The sequence below is a fragment of the Ovis aries genome, chromosome 3 (assembly GCF_016772045.2).
Source record: "Ovis aries strain OAR_USU_Benz2616 breed Rambouillet chromosome 3, ARS-UI_Ramb_v3.0, whole genome shotgun sequence".
Taxonomy (NCBI): Eukaryota; Metazoa; Chordata; class Mammalia; order Artiodactyla; family Bovidae; genus Ovis; species Ovis aries.
Window position 1 is genome coordinate 87,471,031 of NC_056056.1, and position 23,210 is coordinate 87,494,240.

Genomic DNA, 23,210 nt, shown 5'->3' on the forward strand with positions numbered 1-23,210 from the left:
ATTTTTTATGAGAAATAACTATGTAAAAAGATTAAGAAAAATGGCATTGCAATGCGTTTTTTCCAGTCTCATTAATACCTGACTTAATCAAAGACAGCTGGATTCTCAAATCTGCTTCTGCATCCAGTGTGTCATTTGAAATATTGTACTTTAAATCATGAGAGAGTGAGAGTAAGAATTATATCTTAGTATTTCTAAGAAAATAATTTTGAGCTCTTTGACCCCTGAAAGGGTGTCAGGCTTCCTGGGATGGAAGTGGGTTTGGCCCTAGACTGTGCCTTAGGAATCACTGAGCTACACTTTGCGTTTCTTGAGGGTAGAGACCATTGCTTTGGTTTCCTTTTTTTCTGCTCCTTAGGTCCTAGTAAAATATTCTTTATGTTGACACCTCAGATGTATTTACTGACACAACTCACCCCTATAAAATTCCAGGGGAAGGAACCATCCAGTGAATCGGGATTGAGCTTCCGCTTCAAAATGCCTTTCCCCTTGATTAGTCATGCTGTAAGAAGATCCATCACAATCCTTTAACTCAGCAGCCACAGAGGTGCCCCAGACTCTTTCCACTGTCTGACGAGTTTGTAGACTGGTTACACATCAAGATGAGTAGTGTAGGGAAACAATATCCCCTTTTCCGCACAGCAAGTTCTAGGAAGTCTTGGAGGTTGCAGGGAGAAAGAAGCGAGAATTGTTTTCTAGAAAAAGAACGGGAAAGTCGGTGGAAATCTTAGGGGGCCATGCTGGCATGTGGGATCCACTCTGCTCTCCAGGAAGAGAGAGCATATGCGTTCCTCCAGTTCGCGTTTTCTGCACCAAGGCAGTGGCAGGTGGCCTGCAGAGTGAGTGGGAAGCCATAACCAACACTCTGAGAAACAGCGTTTCCATTTGCCAAATGCTGTGTTACTGTTCTCCAGGCCTATAGTAGAAATATGCAAACTTAGACTGAAAAATATGCATACTGTTAGTGTCAGTTTTCAGACTTTTGAAAAAATATAGGTAAACAATATCAAAAGGTATTTTTAAAGTCATGTGGCAAATTCTGCATAAAACAAATACCTGTACAACTTACAGAGTTTGTATTGGAGCAGATTTGTTGATCAGCTACTTCAGGACATATCTTCACACATATAGTAGCATAAACATAGTTGCTTTTGTATTTGACTTGCAAAGAAATGAAAGCAAAAGCATTTTAAAACAGCATGATGTTGTCTGCTTTATCTGAATGAGTTGGTGGCGTTTTCTAACTGCTTGCTTCTCGGGCGCATAAGTCATCGTGGTATGTTCTTACTAATAGTCTCTGAACTTCTTTCCCTGTCCTTTTCTTCCGGGCCGTTTATTCCTGCCTTTAGCGCTTCAGCATGGAAGGGATCTCAAATGTCATTCAGAATGGCCTCCGCCACACCTTTGGAAATTCAGGTGGAGAGAAACAGGTGCTCAGTTATCGTTATTTTCCTCATTCTCTGCTTTTTCATTCGCTGTGTAAGTTAAGGTCCTGAAAGCTGGCAGTCTCACTAATTTACTAAGACTATTGCTTAAGAGAGAAATGAAAGTTCGTTATATTTACAGCCTTGATAAAGCATAGTATTTCCCTTTAGGAAAAAGCGTTTTTTCAAATTGGACAATAAATGCATTCTTAATACATGTTTTAGAGCTCTATTTCCACTCTTACTTTTAAACAAGTAGATACGAATGTATTGATTTAATGAATTGCATGCATAGAATATATAGTTGTGAAAATAACTAAACTAGAATATGCTACTGTAATTCTGGACGTTAAACGAGATCTCATCTCGGGGGAAGGAAAGCCAGATGTTGGTATCATTTAGACTATAGTTCTAGGTCAGACTGTCTAGAATTTACCTACTTTTAAATGAAATTCATGTGTTTTTAAGATGTATCATGTGGTCAGTCAACTCCATTGTCCCCGAATGAGGCATGAGAGATTATTAGTACAAAATCACACATGGATATAAATATATAGTAAAATGTGTAATGTTATTTATAGTGTTAGTTATATTAACTTTTTTTTTAATATAATGACTTAAGGAATGTCACAAACATAGGAAACACATCTATATTGAGTGTGCTTAGTATTACCTTTCACAATTGAAACCTTCACATTAAAAAGAAAACTCTACTTTTTAAGTGAAGATTGGGAAAGTGTGCAGAGTATATACAGCTTGTAGGCGGTTTATCAGGGTAAGACGTTTGAGCCTAGGCTTTTACTGCAGATAGTTTTGTTTTGCTCAAGAATAGAAATAATCAACTTTAAATAATTCTTCACGCTGACATTTGCAACTCAGAAGTGGGCTCCATTAAGGGATGGTTGATTTTTGTTTTGTTTTGTTTTAATTCGAATGCCTCTCACCTCTCTCAAACCCACAAAATAGCAGAATACCTTCCAAACTGACCCAGCATGTGGGAGTAGGGCAGGAAGGCCTGAAGGTATGGTCAGACAGCATGCATGCCAACATGTGGCTTCCTGGTCCTCCTTCAAGTGGCTTGACTTGCACGCTATTAGTGATGCCCCAGAAGGACATGTTTCTGGCTTCCTGTGTATTCTTTACAAAGAAACGTTTTCAGTTATACAACCCTGGCATCACCTTGGAGAGGCCTACACCAAAAAGATGGTGGAAATTAAGTTTCTTAAATATTGACTAATTCATTGTAAGCAGTTATTGTTAAGCAGTTCTATTTTGTTTTTTGATTATGCATGGGATAACATTGATCAAAGAGGATTAGGAATAGAGCTGAGAGTCAGGACTGGGGCTAAATAATGGGTGCACCTGGAGATTCCAAGTTAAAAAATACAAACTAGTAGATCTCTAGATAAACACATGCAGAATACATTGAGCTATATATTTTTTTTGGTGGAGTGGTCAGAAGAGAACCTGGACAGTGATTTTTAGATTATGCTGTCATGGGACATAGTTACAGAACATTAGTGATACTTGTGAGCCTTGAAATAGTGAACCAGATAGTTTGTATCGATATCAGACATGAATTTTCATTATTCATTAGGCCCATCTCTCCTTTCACTTTTCTCTTTTCCTTGAATACCTTTATGCATTTATAACTACTTACACAATAATTTAAATAACAATAATACATCTCTAAAATTACTTGAGTTTTTCTTTTTTAGCTTTTGGAGAAAGCTGGAATGTGTTTTTAAAATTGTCAAGTTACCCATGTGACTGTATTGTTCAACCAGGAAAAAATGGTCTGAAACAGAATCATTTAACTGCTGGGAACTATTTTGTTATGCAGAATGGTTATGTAGTTGCGTTTAAATTATCATTTCAAAAATGTGTTGAAATATGCAAGGAGAATGTTAGATAAGACTTCACTTTAACAATGAACAAATTGGGCAGATCACCCTCCCACACCTCCTTCTGTGAAATTTTCAGTAACTGAAAGGAGAAAAAGTAGATATTTATGTAAACAATGGGCTTGTATGAAATAGAGGTGGGCAAAAAAAAATGAGCTCTGGCTGAGATAGTAAGATACCTGTGTTCATTGTTAAAGTGGCTCATGTTTCATGTTATAAAACAAACCTTCTAGTAACTATATCACATTTTTACAGAGAAGGGAATGCAGATTCAAGTGACTTTTTTTTTTAACTTGGCAGTACTTGACAACAGTCATTCCTTACGAGAAAAAAAATGGACCGCCATCTGTTGAAGATCTTCAGATATTAACAAAAAGTAAGCAAAGATGAAATTAAACTGTTGCCTTACTTACTTTTGCTGATTCTGAACAGTTATTTTAATTGTTGCTGCGGTTTTATTTTGTCAATTTAGGGTAGCGTATGATGGATCTCATCATTTATTCTTTCGAGAAGGAAAACGTAAATGGCTGTGACATTAAATCCAACTCTCACTCTAGAGCTGATTTGTATTTTTCCTGTTTTTCTTAACGTTTGAAACATTTACAAGCTGAACTTTTTTGGGGAAAAAAATGTAACTTAATTTTCCATCACCTGTGGTATGTTTAAGAATATTCAGTAAGATAAGTGCTTCATGGATCTTATATCAACATGACTGACAGCATCTCAGTAGGAATGACTTAGAAGTGCAGCCTAAAACACTCCTTTCTTAGGAGCGCAGAGACGAAGGTAGGTAGTCACAGGCAGAAAATAAACTGATAATAATATTTTAAGTACTTATTCACTAAGCAAGCATTTACTGAAGGCCTACCCTGGGCCATGCTGTTCTGGGCACTTGGGATACTTCAGTGAACAAAGCAGACAAATACTCCACCTTCAGTGGGCTTGCATTTTAAAATAATTTGTTAGACTTAAGAGACATTCACTATAATGTGTGTCTATAATAGCTATAAATGAGCCCTAAATTCTGGTTCTGTCCCTGTTAGTTACAGGCATTTCAGTTGGTCACAGTGAAAAATTAGGATTAACATATTTGCTCTATTTATCTCATAGTAAATAGATTATGTATAATTTGGTACAAGTCAATCACTTGGCCTTGTTTTTCTTGAAAGGATTGAATTTGCTCACCTATTAGGTTTTTTCTAATCATAAATGTTCGTGGTGACTGTAAATTAAAGAGGGAGCCATATGAGAGAACATCACATGAGTGGATATTAATGATGATCTGGATTTTGGAACTTAGGGCTATGGAGGCATAGGTAGAGGGAGCTTGAGGAGAGAAGTGTGTGATTTGCAAGCAGCCTGCCTACTAACTGAAGCTTTTTTTTTTTTTTTTTTTAGAATTAATGAATTTTTAATTGGAATTTTAGGATTGACATATTCTTTACTTTGAACAAAACTTGAAAACATTTCAAGCTTCTGTGATGCCAGTCTGTCTAAAAGAAATCACGGATTCAGTGGGCGGCCAGTCCTCTATGTTTCAGGAAGAAAAGTTACAAGTGTCCAAGGCCACATAGCAGGGATTCCCTGGTGGTCCAGTGGTTAAGACTCTGTGCTTCCACTAATTACAGAGCCACCTCTTGTAATTCCCAGTCTGCTGTGCCTTTGGTGTGTGATTTTATGTAGAACTGAAAATAAATCTAAAATATGATTGAAAACAGAAATACTGAACATAAGTATTTCTCTAAGAAGGGAACAGAAATACTACCTAGAAGCCAGGAATACTGAGAAATCTCAGCTTCTCAGATCAAGGACAAGCACATACTTGGCCAAACCAAAGTCCACATAATTCCCACATCAAAATGCCCTAGGCACAGAGTCTTAGATGATGTCTTTGTAGACTGACACAACTTGGAATTTGGGGTGAGCGAGCGTATGTAGTGTGTGAATGAGTATCCAAGTTAATTTACTATATACTATATCAATATAGTAGATGGAAGGATGACCTTTACTATGAACGTTTAAAAGAGTTTGTCTCTTGAAAATTTGGGGGAGAATCTGAGCCTCTGCCATTCCTACCTGTAGATACACTGCAGGGGAAGCCCTGTGGAGAGAGTTGGTGTTTAGATATGCAGCCTTCCTCATAAAAGCTATTGGAGGTGCAGTAATAGTTGTGATAAGAATTAGAACGTTGCTAGTTATGATGGTAATGATGGTCATGCTTACATAATGTGTATTAGGTGCCAGACACTACTTGAAGTCCTTTATGTCTAAATTGGTAACTTCACTCACAATAACCCTGGGAGACAAGTCTAATTATTATTCTCCCTTCACAGATGAGGAACTGGGTGGTTAAGTCACTTGCTCACAGTCCCACTGCTAGGAAATGGCCGAGCCAGGCTTTAAACCCAGGAAGGCTGACTTGAGAGTTGCCCTGGGTTGTCTGGTCATACATCTGGGGGAGAACAGTGAGGATGCTCCGGAGAGGGTCTGAGTTGGCAGTCACTGTGAAAGGACAGTATTCTTCGTGGGTTTATCTGAACCCAGGTGGTCTACATGCTTTTTATCCACTATGATAGTATCTGTGCCTTCTGTTATGTCTTTGCTTAGAGATCAAATTGTCAAGGATTCTCTTTAGAATAAGGCTGACTCACCCAGGTCCCTCTGTCATTTTAAGGAGCAGGCAGCCTGGCAGGGTGCTGGCTTTATGGAAGTCTGTTCTTCATTTTATTCTTTTCTTTAAAAGTTTCTGAGAAGGCTGACAGATAATGCTCCTTGGATAGTGCAGCTAACTCTTCATTTTTTCTAAGAGTTTCTCCAGCTCAGGAGACCTCAGCACTGAGGTTCTCCTTCCCAGAGCTCATAGAAGTGCACATTTTGGTAACTTGCTTGCCAGTATTTATGAAGACAAAACTGAGCCTCTGTGTAATAAACCCAGTTCCTCTTTCCTGCCTCACTGTTTAGAAATTTTAAATCAAGGGAATAGCTCTCAGGTAGCTGCAGTGTTCTTACCTGAATGAGGACTTATTCAGCTATAATAAATTCCCGTCCATTTGCAGTTGTAGTCTTTCATCCAGAAGATAATCAATTTGCATGAAATGGTTATACCATGTAATTAAGACTAAGGCTAGAATGAGAGAGATTGTCTGAATTTGAAATCATTGTTTTCTTTTTCCGTTTATTTTATAGTTCTTCGTGCCATGAAAGAGGATAGTGAAAAAGTTCCAAGCTTGTTAACAGACTATATACTGAAAGGTGAGTTGTTTTTCTTTTTTCTTTTTTTAAGATTTTTACTTCATATTGGGGTAAAAAGGTGAGTTTTAGAATAGTGTATGTGCAGTAGTTGGGAAGTTTTGATTAGTCAATAAATGTATCATCTTGCTAATAGATTAAAAAGTACCTTCTAAATGTGCAACTTTTCTTTATTGTATTTTGCAGCATGAGGATAGTTATGTAACTTACTTATGCTCTCAACATTATAAAGCATGGTTATATAAAATTTAGTTTTTGAGGTCCTGGGCCGGAAATAATTTTCACAGCTAAATTATAAACATCGAGGAAGGCAGTGGAGGAAATACTATGGAGATATTGCCATAATTATGTGAGTCTTGGGTGTTAACACTGGGAGGATTTGAGAAAGGTGGCCTCTGCCATCTTGGGGACAATCGAAGGAGGAGGACAGATGAAAGCCGGAACATTCAGATCAGTTAACCATCTCAAAGGGACTGTGGACGGGACTGGGGAAGGGACAGGGCAGGTAGGGAGAAAGAGAAAAAGAATGGATGTGCACAAACTGAGGGCAGTGAAGAATGAACCGTAGACCTTACGAAAGGTCAGGACCACACAGGATGGGAACAGTGATGAGGCAGAGAAGACTGTGTGAGACTTAAAGGACATCACCTACTTTGCCGAGGAAAGAACAAAATTTGGATAATAGAGGGACTGAGGATCTTACTTAATTCTCGGCAAAGCTAATGCTTTTGAATGGAATGATTTCTTTGAAAGTACGTTTTCCAGGTGGCAGATTTTCAGGGCAGCGTAGGCTGCACCCTGTGGTGCTTGGTCCAAGTCGGAGAGCAGTGCTCTCCTCGGGTCCTGCTTTTCTTCTCTGGGTTCTCACTCTTCTCCATCAGGAGCTGCGAACTGAACAGAAGTTTTGGGATTTGTGAGATGTTCAGTAACTCAGACGGGACTGTTCCTCAATCACAGCTTGATAGAGGAGGAACTAGCACAAAGTGAATGGTACATAAGGATCACGGGTTAACAGGGGGCTTAGGAAAGACTAAATTGACACGATCGTGTTTTTAAGTAAGCCGTGTTTTCTGATGGAGGGCTTTCTCTTCCTGTTGCGTTCTCAATTTTCTGAAAACAAAAGCCTGAACTCTCTGTCTGCTTTTGTGTTGTGCTAGCACTGGCATGAAAGCTGGATCGCTCTGAGGTTTGTTCTTTATAGACGTGAATCAGGAATGAGATGCGCATAAAGAACATGTCTTAAGTTTCAGTTGGAGTGGGTTGCTCGGGTACTGCCGTGAGAGCCAGGGATAGAACCAGCTTCCCAAACACTCTAGCTATTTTATCATCAAACTTCACGGGAGAATTGTGTGACCCAGAGAGCAGAGCACTCTGGGGTGGGGTGGGCGGTAAGTGATTTTTACTTTTTTCCCTGAAAACCCAGGACTGTAACTGTGACCCTGCCCTACCTCAAGCTTCCCCTCCGCCCCAGTGCCCCCTGTCCCGATGACCCAGTTGCCCACCCCACCTGCCAGCCCACCTCTAGGTAAACTGTACCAGCCGCTGACAAGCTGCTTGTGTGCGTGTGTTGTGGTCTTGTCTTGGCTTTGTATCGTAAGGACTGGGTGGAGAAAGAGCTGGGGTTCAGACGAAGGAGTGACTTGATAGCCCAAGAAAATGAAGAGGGGAGGGTAACACACTCAGAGGTGTTCACATGCTTGGGAAGGTGAGCATAGAAGGCGATTCAAAATGCTCTTTCCACCTATTCTGGAAATCCACAGCCAGTTAGTGATTTCTCTTCCTTGGGGATCAGTAGAACACTTTACTTGGGAAGGGGGTATTGTTTAAGGGAGAACTCTTCATCCCTTTTCTTGGTGGGACTTTCTCCTGGTTTTTAACGCCGGTGACTACGGGTTGTGTGTCTGTGTGTTTGTGTGTGTGTCGCTTGGTCATGTCTGTTCAGGGGAAGACTCTTCATCCACTTTCTTGGCGGGACTTTTTCCTTGTTTTTAACGCTGGTGACTATGGGTTGCGTGTGTGTGCGTGTGCGCGTGTGCATGTGTTAGTCGCTTGGTCGTGTCTGACTCTTTGTGACCCAATGGACTGTAGCCCATCAGGTGCCTCTGTCCATGGGGATTCTCCAGGCAAGAATACTGGAGTGGGTTGCCATGCCCTCCTCCAGGGGATCTTCCTGACCCAGGGATCAAACCCATGTCTTTCATGTTCCCTGCATTGGCAGGTGGGTTCTTTACCCATAGCCACCTGGGAAGCCTGGCTGCCTACATATACCACCTTAATTTCAATGCGAAGGTGACAAGTGAAAGAAGGTAGAAATGTGGCCTCATTTGACCTAAGATGGGGTGGATGCTATGGGCTATTACGCTTCTCTTTCTCACCACTGCTTAATCACGCCACTGCAGCCTGCTCTATCCCAGCCCTCAACAGCTGTACCAAAGGCTAGTGTAGCTCTGGTTGCCACTGTGCTGATCCAAGATAGGAAGAAAGTGGTATGCAGAAACTTGCTTCCTTCTTTGCCTTCACCAGTGAGCTGTCTGCTGTGTTACAAGCCTCCAACAAGGCTATTATAGGTTTGTATCTCTAAGTAGTACCCTGAGAGACATGACCTCTTGGCATCTCATTTCTGGACAATTCTAATCAGTGTGTCTTGAGAAAACTTTTCGTTGTTGGGTATAGCCTTTGATACCTTAAAAAAAAATGCTACTATAGATACCTATTAATGTTTAGTTTTGTTTAATGGTGTTTTTTATATACATATAGAATGTATATAAAATGAATAGACATATACATGTATATAAATATATATATACATCTTATGTAATGTATACAAAATATGCATTTCTATTCTAAAGTTTTTTTTCTTCCTCCTCCTCTAGTTCTGTGTCCTACATAGGGCAGCATCACTTCAGGAACAGCTTTATCCTTCGTGGGCAACAAGCTACAATTCCTATAGCATTATTCTGAAAGCTGGCTACTATTACCTTCCTGCTATCGGAAACTCAGGACACTTGAACTTGGGTTTGTGGTTCAGTATTACTAGATCATGCCTTCTCTAATTCTTTGTATCTTGAACTGAGAGAACCATGGCACTATTTTGGATTCTAGAGTTTTTTTTTTGTTAAATACTAACAATTATGAACTCTTCTCTGGCTCTGTAGAGTAAGGGGGAGTGACGTTCACTGTGCACACGCAGCTATATTTTTCATTAATGGACAGAACATCTGAGTTTTTACGGCTTTCTAGATCTAAGCTGCACTCACTCAAGAGCTAGATTAAAGCATTGAGATTTATACTGTAGCTGTTCTTTGGTGATGGCAAGAACCAACACTTGACTTTTTTTTTTTTTTTTTTAATAAGAGAACTGTCAGTATAAACATTACCTACCAGTATTGTCCAGAGAGACTGAAACCTGGGATTTTTGGAAGAAGAGAAACCATAATATACATTATCTTGGCTTAATACTTCGTCAAAATCAAAACACCTGGAGATGGTCGATTTTAGGGCTTGCTGCGTGTCTCACCATTGTTCAAGTTTTAACCATTAAGCTGACATTCACTTTCAGAATCTTGTATTGTTCAACCTGAGAGGTTTCCATGTTTCATTTCACATGTCTGTGAAGTGTCCTTAAAAGTGTCCTTGGTATCTTTTAAGGTGCTTAAACCGTATGCTGCAGCAGTGCCCGTTCCCTGTTACTATTGTATTTTACTCATGCCTGTGTTTTCCTAAAGCACTAATTCTAGGAACAGCTACTCATGGATCCATCCGTAGTCATGAAATGCCTTTGCCAGTTCCAATCAAGTCAATTCCATTTAATAAATGTTGGAAAAAAAAGTAGCATACATTGAGAATTTTGAGGTTTTTTTTTTAAACTTTTCTTCCCTTAACCATGCTGGATTCCTCCCCTTGCTATTCCACACACTGTCTTATCACAGAGCATGAGCTTGTAATAGCCTCATGCTTAGTGGGGGTGGCGTGGCGGGAGGGGGGCATTTTACAGATAGTGATAAGCTACTGTGGAATGACAGAAGTCTCGTCTTTTCCTGGGTCTGTGAAACATTCCTGACAGCCTCTTCCCATCACCAACATGAATGTAAGTCGAGTCTAATTAGCCATCGGACACTTCAGATCTCACTTAAAACATCTGTTGAGTGTACAGAGCCCACTGTGTTCCTCACTCTGCTCAGTAAAACATGAAGACGGCAACAGGTCAGTTTGGAGTTTGGTGCCAGCATAGCATGTCAGCCTTTCTCTAGGGCTTTGTGGAAGTGGAGATGGTTCCTTGTTTTATTCATGTCTTCATAGTGAATGTGAACAGTTTGTCCCATGCTCTTGAACTGATGAAGATTCTTACCAATAAAATTGTCTTATACAAGGGGGCATACTAAATAGCAAAAGAGCTGTCTTCTGAAGCCACTCAACGACAGTCTGTTTATAGTTCCTTCTTAAGTTGATGCATCTGAACTGTATGAAAAGAATGCTGTTTTTTCCGATCAACTCATAGTCCCTTTTTAATGAGGATTCCCTGATTTTGCTTGGTAACCTCATTATTCCTCAGCAGTAAACCCTAGAGTTCCCCCTGCAGCTCTTTTCCTACACATGATGAATGGCACTAATGATGAGCTGGGCATATTTGATTGGTGACTGACAACAGGTAGGTTTTAAATTTCCCTCACAGCAGCCTCCCTGGGCTGGACGCTTGGCGGTGGGCACTGGGGTCGGGGGAGGCCTCCTTTTTTGTCTCACAAGGATTCCTTGGGAAAGGCCTGCCTTCTGAGCAAAGCACTGGGGCTGTTTGTGATGCTGGAGACTCATGGAACTGTCAACCTTAAAAGGTTGAGTCATCTTTCACACCTCAGACAGAATCTTTCTGGAAGCGACATCATGTGATTTGGATTCAGAGTGTTTATTTGCTGCCAAGAACCAAGTTGCAGGTAATCCTCTTACAGCCTTGGTTTTTGAAGAAAACAAACTGTAGAGCTACAGTGCACTCCAAGTGCCATGTATCTACTTTATTCTTCAGGAAATTATATTTTTCTTTTACAGAGCACAACAGGAACCAAAGTAAAAGAGGAATAGATACAGCACTCAGGATAAATCAAATCTTTAAAATAATAATAAAAAAAATTTACACCTTGTCCTATATCCTGTTAGTATTTTCATAATATGGCCATGATTGAAAAAACAAAAAGCAAGCATTTACAATTTTTTGATAGACTTTTTATGCCAGGAATGGTTAATTGTCAACAAAAATTTATACTAATCAGGCTGATGTAAATCTATTTTGGTAGCATATCATTAACAAATTTATTTTGGAGATAGATAAAAATATTGCCCCTTGATAATAAATCTTTTTTTTTCTTTGATGCAAACAGCTAGAACACCTTTTTCTTTTCCTTTTTTTTTTGATATTCTAAGACAAAAGAAATGGTTAATCTTCAGATTAATAAATTAGGTCATTATAATAATAAATTAATTTTTTTTAAAGTTCAGCAACCTCTGTCCAAGTATTTACAACAATACTTGAAAGTTCCTTTACAAAACAGAACACGTTTTCTTTTCACATTAAGCATACTGGGTATCTGTGTCTTTCACAACAAGCATTTTTAAAAGAAAAAAAAAATCAATGCAACAAATGGGTAATTAGTATAAAAGTGCTAAGAGCTGTTTGAAAAGTTTAACACTATAGTATACAGTCAGTTATATCTGAGGCAAACTACAACAAACTTCCAGCTTCTCATGGACAATATTCCAGTAGTTGTTTCAAACAGTTGTTTGAAAGAAGAAAAAAAAATCCAGGAGCTGATTAGTGATGCAGCTAAAACTGCCATCGATGTCTCTGGCCAGTGAGCGAATTGAAAACCGAAAGCAAATCCAAATGAGGAAGAATTTAATAAAGGAATACCTTCTCCATGGCAGGTATGGGGCTGACTGTTCAAGGTGTGTGCATACACACACATACACTCACACTCACACACACATTTCTCTTCCCAATTAAACTGCAGGTAGAATGAGATTTTGTGTTAGTCAAAAATTTGTGATGGAATGCCTGTTTGTTTTTGTTCTGGTTAAAATCTCATAAAAATACATTCAACAGGAAAACATAAAATTGTATGTGTATAAATATATATGCATATATATATTATATACACACGCACACAAATACTTTTGTTTTTCTGAAGCATAAGAGTTACATAAATATTCCTATAATTGCTAGAGTTTAAAGAGGCATAATTTTTTTTTTTGAGCTTCAACCAAGGTGCTTGAATAATATACAATTAAAATGAAGTAGTTTCTATTTTGTAGATTCAGTATATAATAAGGAAAAAAAAATATCCCCGAACAGTCTTTTTTTTTAAAAAAAAGTTTCTTTTTAAGCTAGAGCTTCAACGAAAACTATGAACAACCAACAACAGAACAGAAGAAAGCGACAAGGAAGTGTAGCCCTGGAAATGCCTGGTGACCTCACCCTCTCCTTCCTGCCACGTGGCCGGCAGAAAAGCTCCAGTGCTCACGTCAAGAAACGACTCGGGTCCTGATCATCTGCTGACTCTGCTAGGAACTGGTTGATTGGCTCGGAAGAAAAAAGAAAGCAGCAAAAAGTATAACTGTGTAGATCCTTAATCACCCGCTTTAGAGAAACGTGGCTACCCCACGCCTCCTGCTTCCTCGCCGCCTACTGCAGCTGTGACTGTATAGAAAAGAAGCGTGTGGCCTGAGGCCTGGGATGGCTATCAAAAGGGTCTGGTGCTCTTGTCTGGTAGTCTAAGGTGGTTACAGGCAGAAGGATCACAAGGCCTGTTTTCCTGCTCGCTCAGGCCTGAGCCTTGCAGCAACCAGTGCAGTCTTCCGAGCAACAGGAAAAGATATCCTCTGGGCCACTGGACTGGACTTCTCCCCGAGCGGAGCTGACCAACTGTGTCTTTCCACCACCACCCCCCTCCCACCCACTCTCCCCAACCAAACTCACTGTCCCCACCCCCAAGTTTCTCTACAGCTACATTACAAGCAAATACATCTTAGCAACTTTGAAACCTTTGGTTCTGAGACACCACTTGGTCAGTCATCTTGAGGAGGAGTAGGAATGCTTGCTCTGCATGCCGCTGCCGCCAGAGCCCAGCCCAGGAAGTCCTCAGCGCTGTACATCAAGTCACAATCCAATACAATCCACTAAGCAAGTGCACGAATTCGAGTTTACTTTTTTAAAAGCAGACTGAGTCGTTTTTCTGTCTTTCAGAACCTCGTTGGCGCCACCTGTCTTCACACTGTTTGGTAGAAATTGTCTGCCTGTAGGTGGTTCTGTTTCTGCATGCTGTAGAAGCCACTGAATCTCGCGTCTGGTTCCGCGATTCTCAGCATTCTCTGGGAACCGTCCACCTGGACCCGGGTTCCTTTCTTGCAGTCCACAGATACCAGCTGATTATTTAAAGAAGAAGGCTATTTCAGAAGAAGGGGGGAAAAAAACCATAAAGAATTAGCTGTGTTATGTATCTTGAATCAACAGATATCTAGGCCTCATTCAAGTGAGATAACAGCATCACAGTACATGGATGAGCAGACTACATGGGGTAATAGCCTATTCTTTTTGAGGGGGTTGGGGCATGCTGCATGGCACACGGATCTTAGTTCCCTGATCAGGGATCGAACCTGTGGCTCCTGTAGTGGAAACAGAGAACTTTAACCACTGAACTGTTGGGGAAGTCCCACCAACTATACTGGGATACTGAAAAATTGTGTTTGAAGGTAAAATGCCAATAAATTATGTCAAACAAGGAGGAGATAAAGGAACTGAAAAAATACTGAAGTGACATAATTATTTTCAAATCCTTGAAGTACAGATCAGTGCTTAAGAGAGTTGAAGGATGAATGGAAGGTACCAGGTAGGCAGCTGTTAAGATAAATGGACCACTTTGAATCACTCAGGCTGTAGAATGAGCCTCCCGGTTTGGGCCAGTCCTCTGTCTCCAGCCACACGCTTTCCCCAGCTCTGCAGGTGGGGACTGTCCTCTACAGCCCTGTATCCCAACCCAGCAGCAATTCGTGTATTTGTTGGAAAAAATCAGAGGCAGGCTATTCCATGTGATAAATTTTCTGGGAAAGGGTTATCTGGATGATAAAATGGCTGTTTTCAATTCTTACGGTTGTTATGACTTTTTTCTTGAGTAAATGAATTCCTTCCTCCTCTTTAAAACAGGCAGATTGAAGCCCTTTGTATTGACAGTAAATACATGTTCTTTCTGCAATACGAAATCTGCCTTTCTCCACCCTGTCTGGTGGTATTTCATGCAGTGTCTCCATCTGTCGCTGCCCTTCTCCTTTCTGCTCGAGTTTGACATGTTTCCCTGTCCTTTGGACTTCTGTACATCTTCATGAGCTTTCAGCTCTCCTCTTTCCCTTTTCTGAGTGTTATCTTCTACCCTTGTGATTTTTTCTTCCTCTCCCAATTCTATGTTGATGGATGATTGAGAAATACCAAGTAATCAAGTTGTAATCTCTAATATAAACAACAGTGATTTAAACAAATACCCTTGGATTGATTCCTATTTGAAAACTTTAAATTCAGGAAGTTGGACTTGTGAAAAAGGTCAGGTTCGTTAACCGATGGATGATGGAGAATTCATTCAGTGACTGATCTAGCCCCAGGCAAATACTATATATCTGATCACTACAGCCTGATGTACATTTGAGGCCATGAAGAGCAAAATAAAATTCGGCTGGTAGAGCAGATATCCAGCAACTAAGGAAACACAAGCATGGAGGCTTTCCTAGTTTGATTGTTTAAGAGGTTCAAAGTGTTAGGACAATACCTTAGTTGGTGTTCGATACCAGCAAAGCAGTGGTATCCACTGTTTCTTCTGATTGATGAACAGGAATGCTATTATGATAGAGAGGCCTATTATTATGGGAACCACAACCGAGGCAATGGAGTCCACCGAAGAATCTTCTGAGTTCAGCCTGGTGTTATCTCTGTAATCTATCTGGGGGTGACCCACGTCTGGGAGAAAAAAAATATTACAAGCATTTATTACCTAAACCAGAATGTTTAAGGATTATCTTAATTACACTGCAAATAGAGATCAGTGGCTTGGTTTTATTGCTTCCCAGTACTTTAAGGCTAAAACATGATTAAAGTCTAATGTGGATCCAAAGAGCTCTTATGAAAGGGCAGAACTCTCAGGATGGATGTAAAAAAGGAAATATTAGGGTGAGAAGGTTTAATAACGGGGCAGGATGATACTGATTCTAGCTAGTCAAGAAAATAAGATTCTTATATAGACTTTAAAAATGACTAAAAAATATTTTGATTAATGTTAACTTTTATGGTCCTTCTAAGATTCTGAAACAGAAACATCAGCTTTCCTCCCTGCTTATTTATACTAGTAAACAGGAGGTGAGGACAAAGTGCATGCTTCCACTTAGTGTAACAGATAAGACTAATTAATAGTGCACTTGTAAAAACCAAGCCAGGATCAAAAGCTTGGTCTGTTGGTTGATATTTCAGTTTACTGAGCTCTAAGCAAAAATGCCTTACTTTTCATAAACAATAAAAATTCACTGGGCCTGTTAGATTATTTTCCTGTATAACGGACATTTAATTTTGCTCTTATAAATGATGGGTCTTTTTGTTCTTTTAAATCATCATTCTTTCACAAAGGTAAATATACAGCAATCAGGAGCGCTCTGAAAATGTCATTTTGTTTGAAGTAAACCACTGTAGTCAGGATCAGGTTAGTGAAAGACCAGGTTAGTGAGAGATGCGGAACACATACAATCAAAAGGACCTGATTTTGAACTATTTTGAAGACTCAGCTCATGAAGCAGCACAGCTCTGTGATTGTCTTTAATTTAAAACTCAGATTTTTATTAGTATACTTCTATGTGTTTGTGGGGGGATGGAAAGAAGAGACCCTTTCTAGTCATTTTAGCCACCATAGATGGTAATACTTTATAGGAGGTGGAGAAAAGCAAACGTATTTATCAGCATCAAAAAAATGCAAAACAGATAAAACATTCTATTGATGAATTCAGGGTGCAAATACATAATGAAGAATGAACCTGTAGCTTCCTACAATATAAATGATACTGGAAGTGTTTTTAGGAATATATGACATATAAGAAAAGTAAATTGGGGCTCGGGGAAAGAAAACTGAAGCTTCAATCGAGATCTGTTAAAAAAAAATTTAGTCTTTAAATTGTTTTACGGCCTAAAAGCAGGCCATAAAATTGAGCTTTAAGCTTTCTAGCAGCCAAAGCAAAAATGGAAACAAGCATCATCAATAAGATTCACACTGTCTTTAAGATGAAAACAAAGCAGTTGCTTAGGAGAAGCATAGATTTCCTTGGTACCAACACACGAGATTTCTCCTGACGGTCTTTATAGCACAACTACTATGTAACTCAGAGTCCTCAACATAAGTAAGGGCTATTCTTGTGGCCAAAACTCAGCGCCCAGAGCAGTATGTGGCACCGAACAGGCACTAATATTTACTGACTGAATGACAGTACACATAATGGGAAAGCGCCCTTCAGTCAGCAGTCAGATAAGGAGCCAAAACATGGGTCCAGGAATTTGGCGCTCTGGTCATCTGGCTGGGTCCAAGCATAACACTTAGACAACATCTAAAGTAAGCGATCATTAATCTCTCAAGCCATGAATTCAGTTCTTCCAAAAGAAATAACAAAAACTGTCTTAACAATGGTTTTGAAAATGTCCTTGGAATAGACAGGAGGCAGTACTGAGTCATGGCTAAGAGCAAGCTTACACTATTTTGATCAAGAGATCTACTTCTAGATAGAAGGTTAAGACTGACAGGAACTTGGCCCTGCTTTGCCACTTAGCTGCTGAGAGGCAGCATAACATCTCTATTGCACACAACTAAAAGGGCAGAGCAGGAAAAAAAGAAGCATGGAAAAGCCTGATGAGTGGGAAAACCAACATATCAGTAATAAACTGGACTCTGAGTGAAAACTGCCTGGAGGCAGAGGGCAATCTTAATGCATAAATGCTTGATAGAGGGTCCACAGGGGCAGGTGAATAATTTATTATTACTCTGCTTACAAAGTTTATTCACATACATACATTTGAGAGATGGCTTAGAAATTCCAGATACCAAACTTTGATGATCAGGAACATATTTCTTTCCATCATCACTAAGTCTGTGAGCATGTGGGGCCAGAAAAGGGGCATTTTATCTGAAGACTTACTTCATCATCCCAGGCTGTTAAATATGTTACAGCCAAGCAGGTCTTTCCTGGGCTGGTTGGTTGAGATTACTTGGACATGGGATTTAATAGGTTACTCAAAAGAAGTTTTGAAAATTAAAAAAAAAGTAAATCATACACATGACAGATTTGAGAGAAGTGGAAGGTGGTGAGAGAGGATGAACCCAGCTCCCACTGTGCATTGACTGAGCACCTGCAGTGAAATAAGCTCGTATCTGCTGACTTTGGCACTTACCTCTGGGGAGATGGATGATGTCGTTTTCACTAGGTGTGGGCCACAGGGGGACCTCCATGTCAATCTCCCGATGATTTGTCTTCTCAATGGGTATATTGGTTGGTTCTGGGACGTACATTTCTAAACAGAAGGGAACATTTTTTTTGGTAAGAGATGATTAGGGGGGAGCACCTTATTGACTTCTCCCTCCTCAACCCAGGTAGACAGTGCATTCAGTTCACTGCAACACAACACAACATGTCCCGGGACACAACGATCCAGTTCCTGCACTGACGTAAATGTCCGAGAGTCACTCCCTTTGCAGGGGTGGGAAACATGTTTTACAGCCATTTAAAAGGGGGAGAAGTTTACTCCTCCACCAAACTCGAAAGCTCTGCTTTTTCCTAACAAATGCTGCTGACGACAGATTTGTGCAAGCTGATGGGCACTGGCTGAAATGAAAGGATTTCTTTTACTTTCCATCGGCTAAATTATACTTTAATAACTGTTGCTCTTATCCATAAGTGTTGAATCATTTACATGAAATATGTCACAGGAAGTGAAAAAGTTAAAGCACCTTCATTCTTTATTCATTTCCCCTTCACTCTGTTCCCCTCAAAAGGAATGGACGTCAGCGGACCTCATAAGGTGCTGCCTGATTTAAGTCTTACGTGTCTGCTCTGTTACTCTGGGAACCATGTAGGCTGAAAACTGAACTTGAGTAAATACGTTTATATTATCTAACTCAATCATACAGACACTTTGATCAACACGATACTACAACATGAAACAAAACTGAGAAGAATGATGCATTTGTTAACCCCAAATATCAGGAATATATTCCTAACTTCATCTGGCTAACAATTCGCCAACTTTTAAAAGAAATAATTCTTAAGAAACCTCTTTTTCCAACATATGACAGAAATCTGCATCAAACACTTTTCTTGGCCAAGTCCTGCCATGTTATTAACTGATTTTTATAATAAGGTTACCCAACATTGGCAATACTAAATACTAATAAACAGCCTTGTGCTGTGCTGTGCTTAGTTGCTCAGTCTTGTGTCTTTTTGTGAACCTATGGACTGTAGCCCACCAGGCTCCTCTGTTGATGGAATTCTCCAGGCAAGAATACTGGAGTGGGTTGCCATGCTCTCCTCCAGGGGATCTTCCCAACCCAGGGACTGAACCCAAGTCTCTCGCATTGCAGGCAGATTCTTTACCATCTGAGCCACCAGGGAAGCCCAATAAACAGCCTTATTTACACCAAAATAAAATACATGAAATATGTTTTTCTAAGTTGGAATATTTCTCTCAGAGTGATCAATGGCATTCCCAAAGTTACCAGTTTTTCAAGAAGTTAACCTTAAAAAAGACAGATCTGAGAGAAGTGAAACATGATAGAGAAAAGAGTATGAATTCAGCTTCCACTGTGCATTAACTGCCCAAGGTTATGCATCCAGGAATGGCAGAGCCAGGCTTCAGATGCAGTCCTGTGAATCCAAAGCCCAGGTCTTCCTACTGTCCCCAGGAATAAAGTTACTTCAGCTTTAGCTTTCTTAGTTAAACTTCAAGACCTCCCCCAGTAGCTCAGTGGTAAAGAATCTGCAGGCAATGCAGGAGCCACAGGAGCAATGGGTTCGATCCCTGGGTTGGGAAGATCCCCTGGAGGAGGGCGCTGCAACTCACTCCAGTGTTCTTGCCCAAAAAATCCCTTGGACAGAGGAGCATGGCAGGCTACAGTCCATGGGGTTGCAAAGCAACATGGTCTACAGTCCATGTCAGACACGACTGAAGCCAACTTAGCATGCATGTACTCAGACATGGCAAGAACTAGACACTCTAAAGAGTTTTGAAAGGTTCAACAATTCACTGAAATAAACAAGAGAGTTTACTTGAAACCATTTTCATTTACAGAAGCACAGGCAGGCCTGAGTATCAACTAGTGATTCCAAACTTTTCTATCATATCTGAGTCATCCGAGGCCTTATAAAATCTGCTCACAGGTCCTGATTTGGTAGGTCCAGGCTGGACCTGATTTGGTGGTTCTAGGCTGTGTGTGGGGATGATGTTTATGTGTGGGGATGATGTTTAACATTTCATCAATACTTCCTACGTGGCAGGCACTGGGCTAAGTCTGGGGCACACAGTTGTGATCAAGACCAATGCTGCCCTCATGGGCCTCCAGTGATGAGTTCCATCTCCCCACTGGGCAGCTCACAGCCTGTCCTCTGGATCAATTTGCTCTGCTAAGCTCAGTTCACCTCTGATTAAAATCCACCCATAGCACCTCCTGTATCACCAAATATTCAAAGCTCAGTTCAGAGCTCTTGGGTCTAAGGGGAGAGGGTCATTTCCTTTAATGTGAATTTAAGAGGGAAGCCACCTCTGAGCATTTTTGCCAAAAAGGATACATCTTTAAAAAAAAGAATGCTTGGAGAAACAAAAAGGAGCATGGGTGCTGCTGTGTTTCCACGCTGAGACCGAGGCATGCCATGGCCAGAAACGGCAACAACCCCAACTCTCAAACAGAACCCTTCTGACATTTACTGCAAGAGCCCTTTATAAAGCTGCTGGCCTTGTCGATGACGAGGAGTGACACACCCTTCCCCTGGCCCAGAGGCACAGAGCACGGGCACTCAGTCACAATTAAGAATTACAACTGGGTCCAATTTGCTCAGAGGAACCTAAGACAACTTAGTGGCAACATATTTTAAATTCAGATGCACCGACATGGCCCATTGTAAGATTCACTTCCCTTAAAATGTCTGTTTCCGGAATATGGGGCAGGGTGCTTGGGACTTGCAAGGTGAGGACACCATTTTTGGGGGGATGAAACTCCAGGTTAACCCAGGTCCAGGACTCCCAGGTCTGCTAACGAGCTGCGTGGCTTTGGATATTCGCTTAACTTTTCTGACCTTCAGTTTTCTATAAAATGGGACAAGTATTGACCAGCAAACCAGTTCACAAGTCTTTTACTCATATCCAGAGGTGGCAAAAGGAGGAAATGCTTGGTGAGGGCAGGGCTATTCAGAATGTCAGCTGATGTGTGCAGGGGGCAAAGCCAAGTATCCGGGGGAAAAGCAGCCACCTGAAACTTCAGAGACCACGAGAAATTGGGACAGGAGCCCAGGCTTCCTGGCAGGCCACACTTAGTCAAACGTGAAGTGGCAGAGCTCAACTGACTACAAAAGGTGTGGAGATAAAATGGAAAAATGATTCATCAGTAATACATCAGAAGCAGAAAGGGGAGTTAACAGAAATTAAGTTCCAATCCAATGGTGCATGCTGACAGAGAAGCCACTGGAGGAATCTCCAGTCATGAGCAGATGCCAGTGAAACCTGCGTTCCCTCTTCTGTCACACTCGCAGTCGAGGAGAGGGACCTACCTCTATTCCTGCCACTGCGTCACCTGAACTCGGGTCCTACCATCACACACCTGGGTCGTCCGTAAGGCAAGTCACAGCTGTCCTGGCCCCGGGTCTCTCCCGGCTTCAGTCCCTCCTGCAGACCCCAGAGGCTGCCCGGAGCACCTCCATGATGTTGTGTCTCATCTGTTTAAAAAGGAGCCTCCCGAGAAGGATAAAGGACAAAATCTCCCTCGGTTTGAATATTAAAGCCCTAAACATCTTGACCAAAGCTATCTCCTCTGTCCTTACCTCCTGCTACTAGAACTCCCTATTGCAGGGGCATCTGGCCTCCGTCTCAGGGTCTTCGGTCAGGTGACTCTTTCACTCCAATGAAGAGAACCCGCCTGTCTTTCAAGGCCCAGCTCAGTCCTTCTTCAAGTGAAAGCCACCCAGACAGACCCCTCTGCTCCACAGGAAAATCCTGTCTGTGAATTGAGCACCATGGTCTGTAGCTGAGATGTGTCACGGTTGTCTCCAATTCACCACCCACCCCTTCTTTCTGAAACCGTCTAAGCAGACTTTGCTGCCACCACTGTGGGGAAATGGCTCGTCAAAATGACTTGGATGACGCTAAATGCACCGTGGTCAGTCCCGACTTCTCACCTGATGTCACCCACCACACTTCCCCCGCCCTTTCTCCAGGTGGCTCCCAGGTCACAGCTCTTGGTGTCTTCCCATGTGGCAGGGGCTCCTTTTCTGTTTTCCATCCCTGACCTGCCTAGATCCCAAAAGTGGAGGGTTCTTGGGCTCAGTTCCAGACTCCCTTTTCTTCTCTATCTCCACTCACTTCTTGGGTGACCTCGTCCAGTCTCAAGGCTTAAAAACCTCCCTTCTATGACAATGTTCAGTTTTATAGAACCACTTCCTATCTCTCTCCTGAGCTCTAGATATTCACTGTCTATTTACTGCCTCCACTCAGGTGTCCAATGGAGATTTCAAACTAAAAAAAAATGCCCCAATAAAACTGATTTTATACCAGAGTTGCAACTCCATGTTTTGGTCAAAAACATTACAGTTGTTCATGGTGTGCCTCCTCTTTCACTCCTCACATCGTGTTCAAATCCTATGGAATCTACCCTTTTACTAGAAGCAGAACCCGGCCACTCCTCCCATCTCACATCTACTGCCCTGGTCTCAGCTTCCACTTCTGCAAGAAACATTCCATCATTGCTCTACTCTAAACTCTCCGGAGTCTCTATCTTACCTCAATAAGATTCTAAAATCACTCGTGAGATCTCATATTTTGGTGCATGGCTGCTTCTCTGCTTGCTTCTGGTTACCCTCCCTGCTCAAGGGGTCCCACCTACACAGCATCCCTGTTTCTCTCCGAGCATCCATGGCAGATTCCCACCCACTGGGCTCTCATCCTGCTTATGTGCAGAGGTTCTCTCCTAATCTGTGATTCCTGCCATCCTGGGTCCCTTATAAATGTCATGCAATCTGTGAGGGTTCCTGGATCATCCAAACATTCCGCCCCTTCTGCCCAGCCCGGCACCCCCCGCCCCCGGGCTGGCTGCAAGTCGCTCCGCGGCCCATGTCCCCATCGTGTGTCTGTTTACCTGTTTGCTGCCTGTGTCTCCCTAAGAAAACATCAGTTCTGTGTGGATGGGGACTTGCTGGATTCACTGTTTGTCTTCCCCAGGCCTCAAGCAGTGCTTACTTGAGTAGGCATGAAATGGATCTTGGTTCAATAAGGAAGATCAAGTTTTACCATTTAGATCATTACAAGCTTATTACTAGGAAAACTGGTATGAAACTTGGGAATCAGGTGAAACGTATTAGAAAAAGCAACTTG

General features: G+C 41.3%; 2 protein-coding genes across 8 annotated transcripts in view; one reads left to right on the plus strand and one right to left on the minus strand.

Moving 5' to 3' along the window:
- The window catches only part of FEZ2 (fasciculation and elongation protein zeta 2), a 43,772-nt gene extending 33,359 nt beyond the window's left edge, over positions 1-10,413 (plus strand). The window contains exons 6-9 of one of the 4 annotated variants that reach the window (XM_012175981.4): positions 1,350-1,430; positions 3,629-3,704; positions 6,515-6,580; positions 9,451-10,413. In XM_012175981.4, the coding sequence (XP_012031371.3) occupies positions 1,350-1,430; positions 3,629-3,704; positions 6,515-6,580; positions 9,451-9,467 (240 nt within the window). In that variant the 3' untranslated portion in view covers positions 9,468-10,413. Of the gene's footprint in view, positions 1-1,349; positions 1,431-3,628; positions 3,705-6,514 lie in introns of all 4 variants that reach the window. The other 3 variants (XM_060412268.1, XM_027966935.2, XM_060412269.1) reach the window with 3 other exon arrangements.
- Positions 10,414-11,562: 1,149 nt separating this feature from the next.
- Positions 11,563-23,210, minus strand: part of CRIM1 (cysteine rich transmembrane BMP regulator 1) — a 210,045-nt gene continuing 198,397 nt past the window's right edge. For all 4 annotated transcript variants that reach the window (XM_060412267.1, XM_060412266.1, XM_027966933.3 and 1 more), the window contains 3 exons: positions 18,030-18,149; positions 15,379-15,566; positions 11,563-14,008 (listed from right to left, as the gene is read on the minus strand). In XM_060412267.1, the coding sequence (XP_060268250.1) occupies positions 13,832-14,008; positions 15,379-15,566; positions 18,030-18,149 (485 nt within the window). In that variant the 3' untranslated portion in view covers positions 11,563-13,831. The remainder of the gene's footprint in view (positions 14,009-15,378; positions 15,567-18,029; positions 18,150-23,210) is intronic.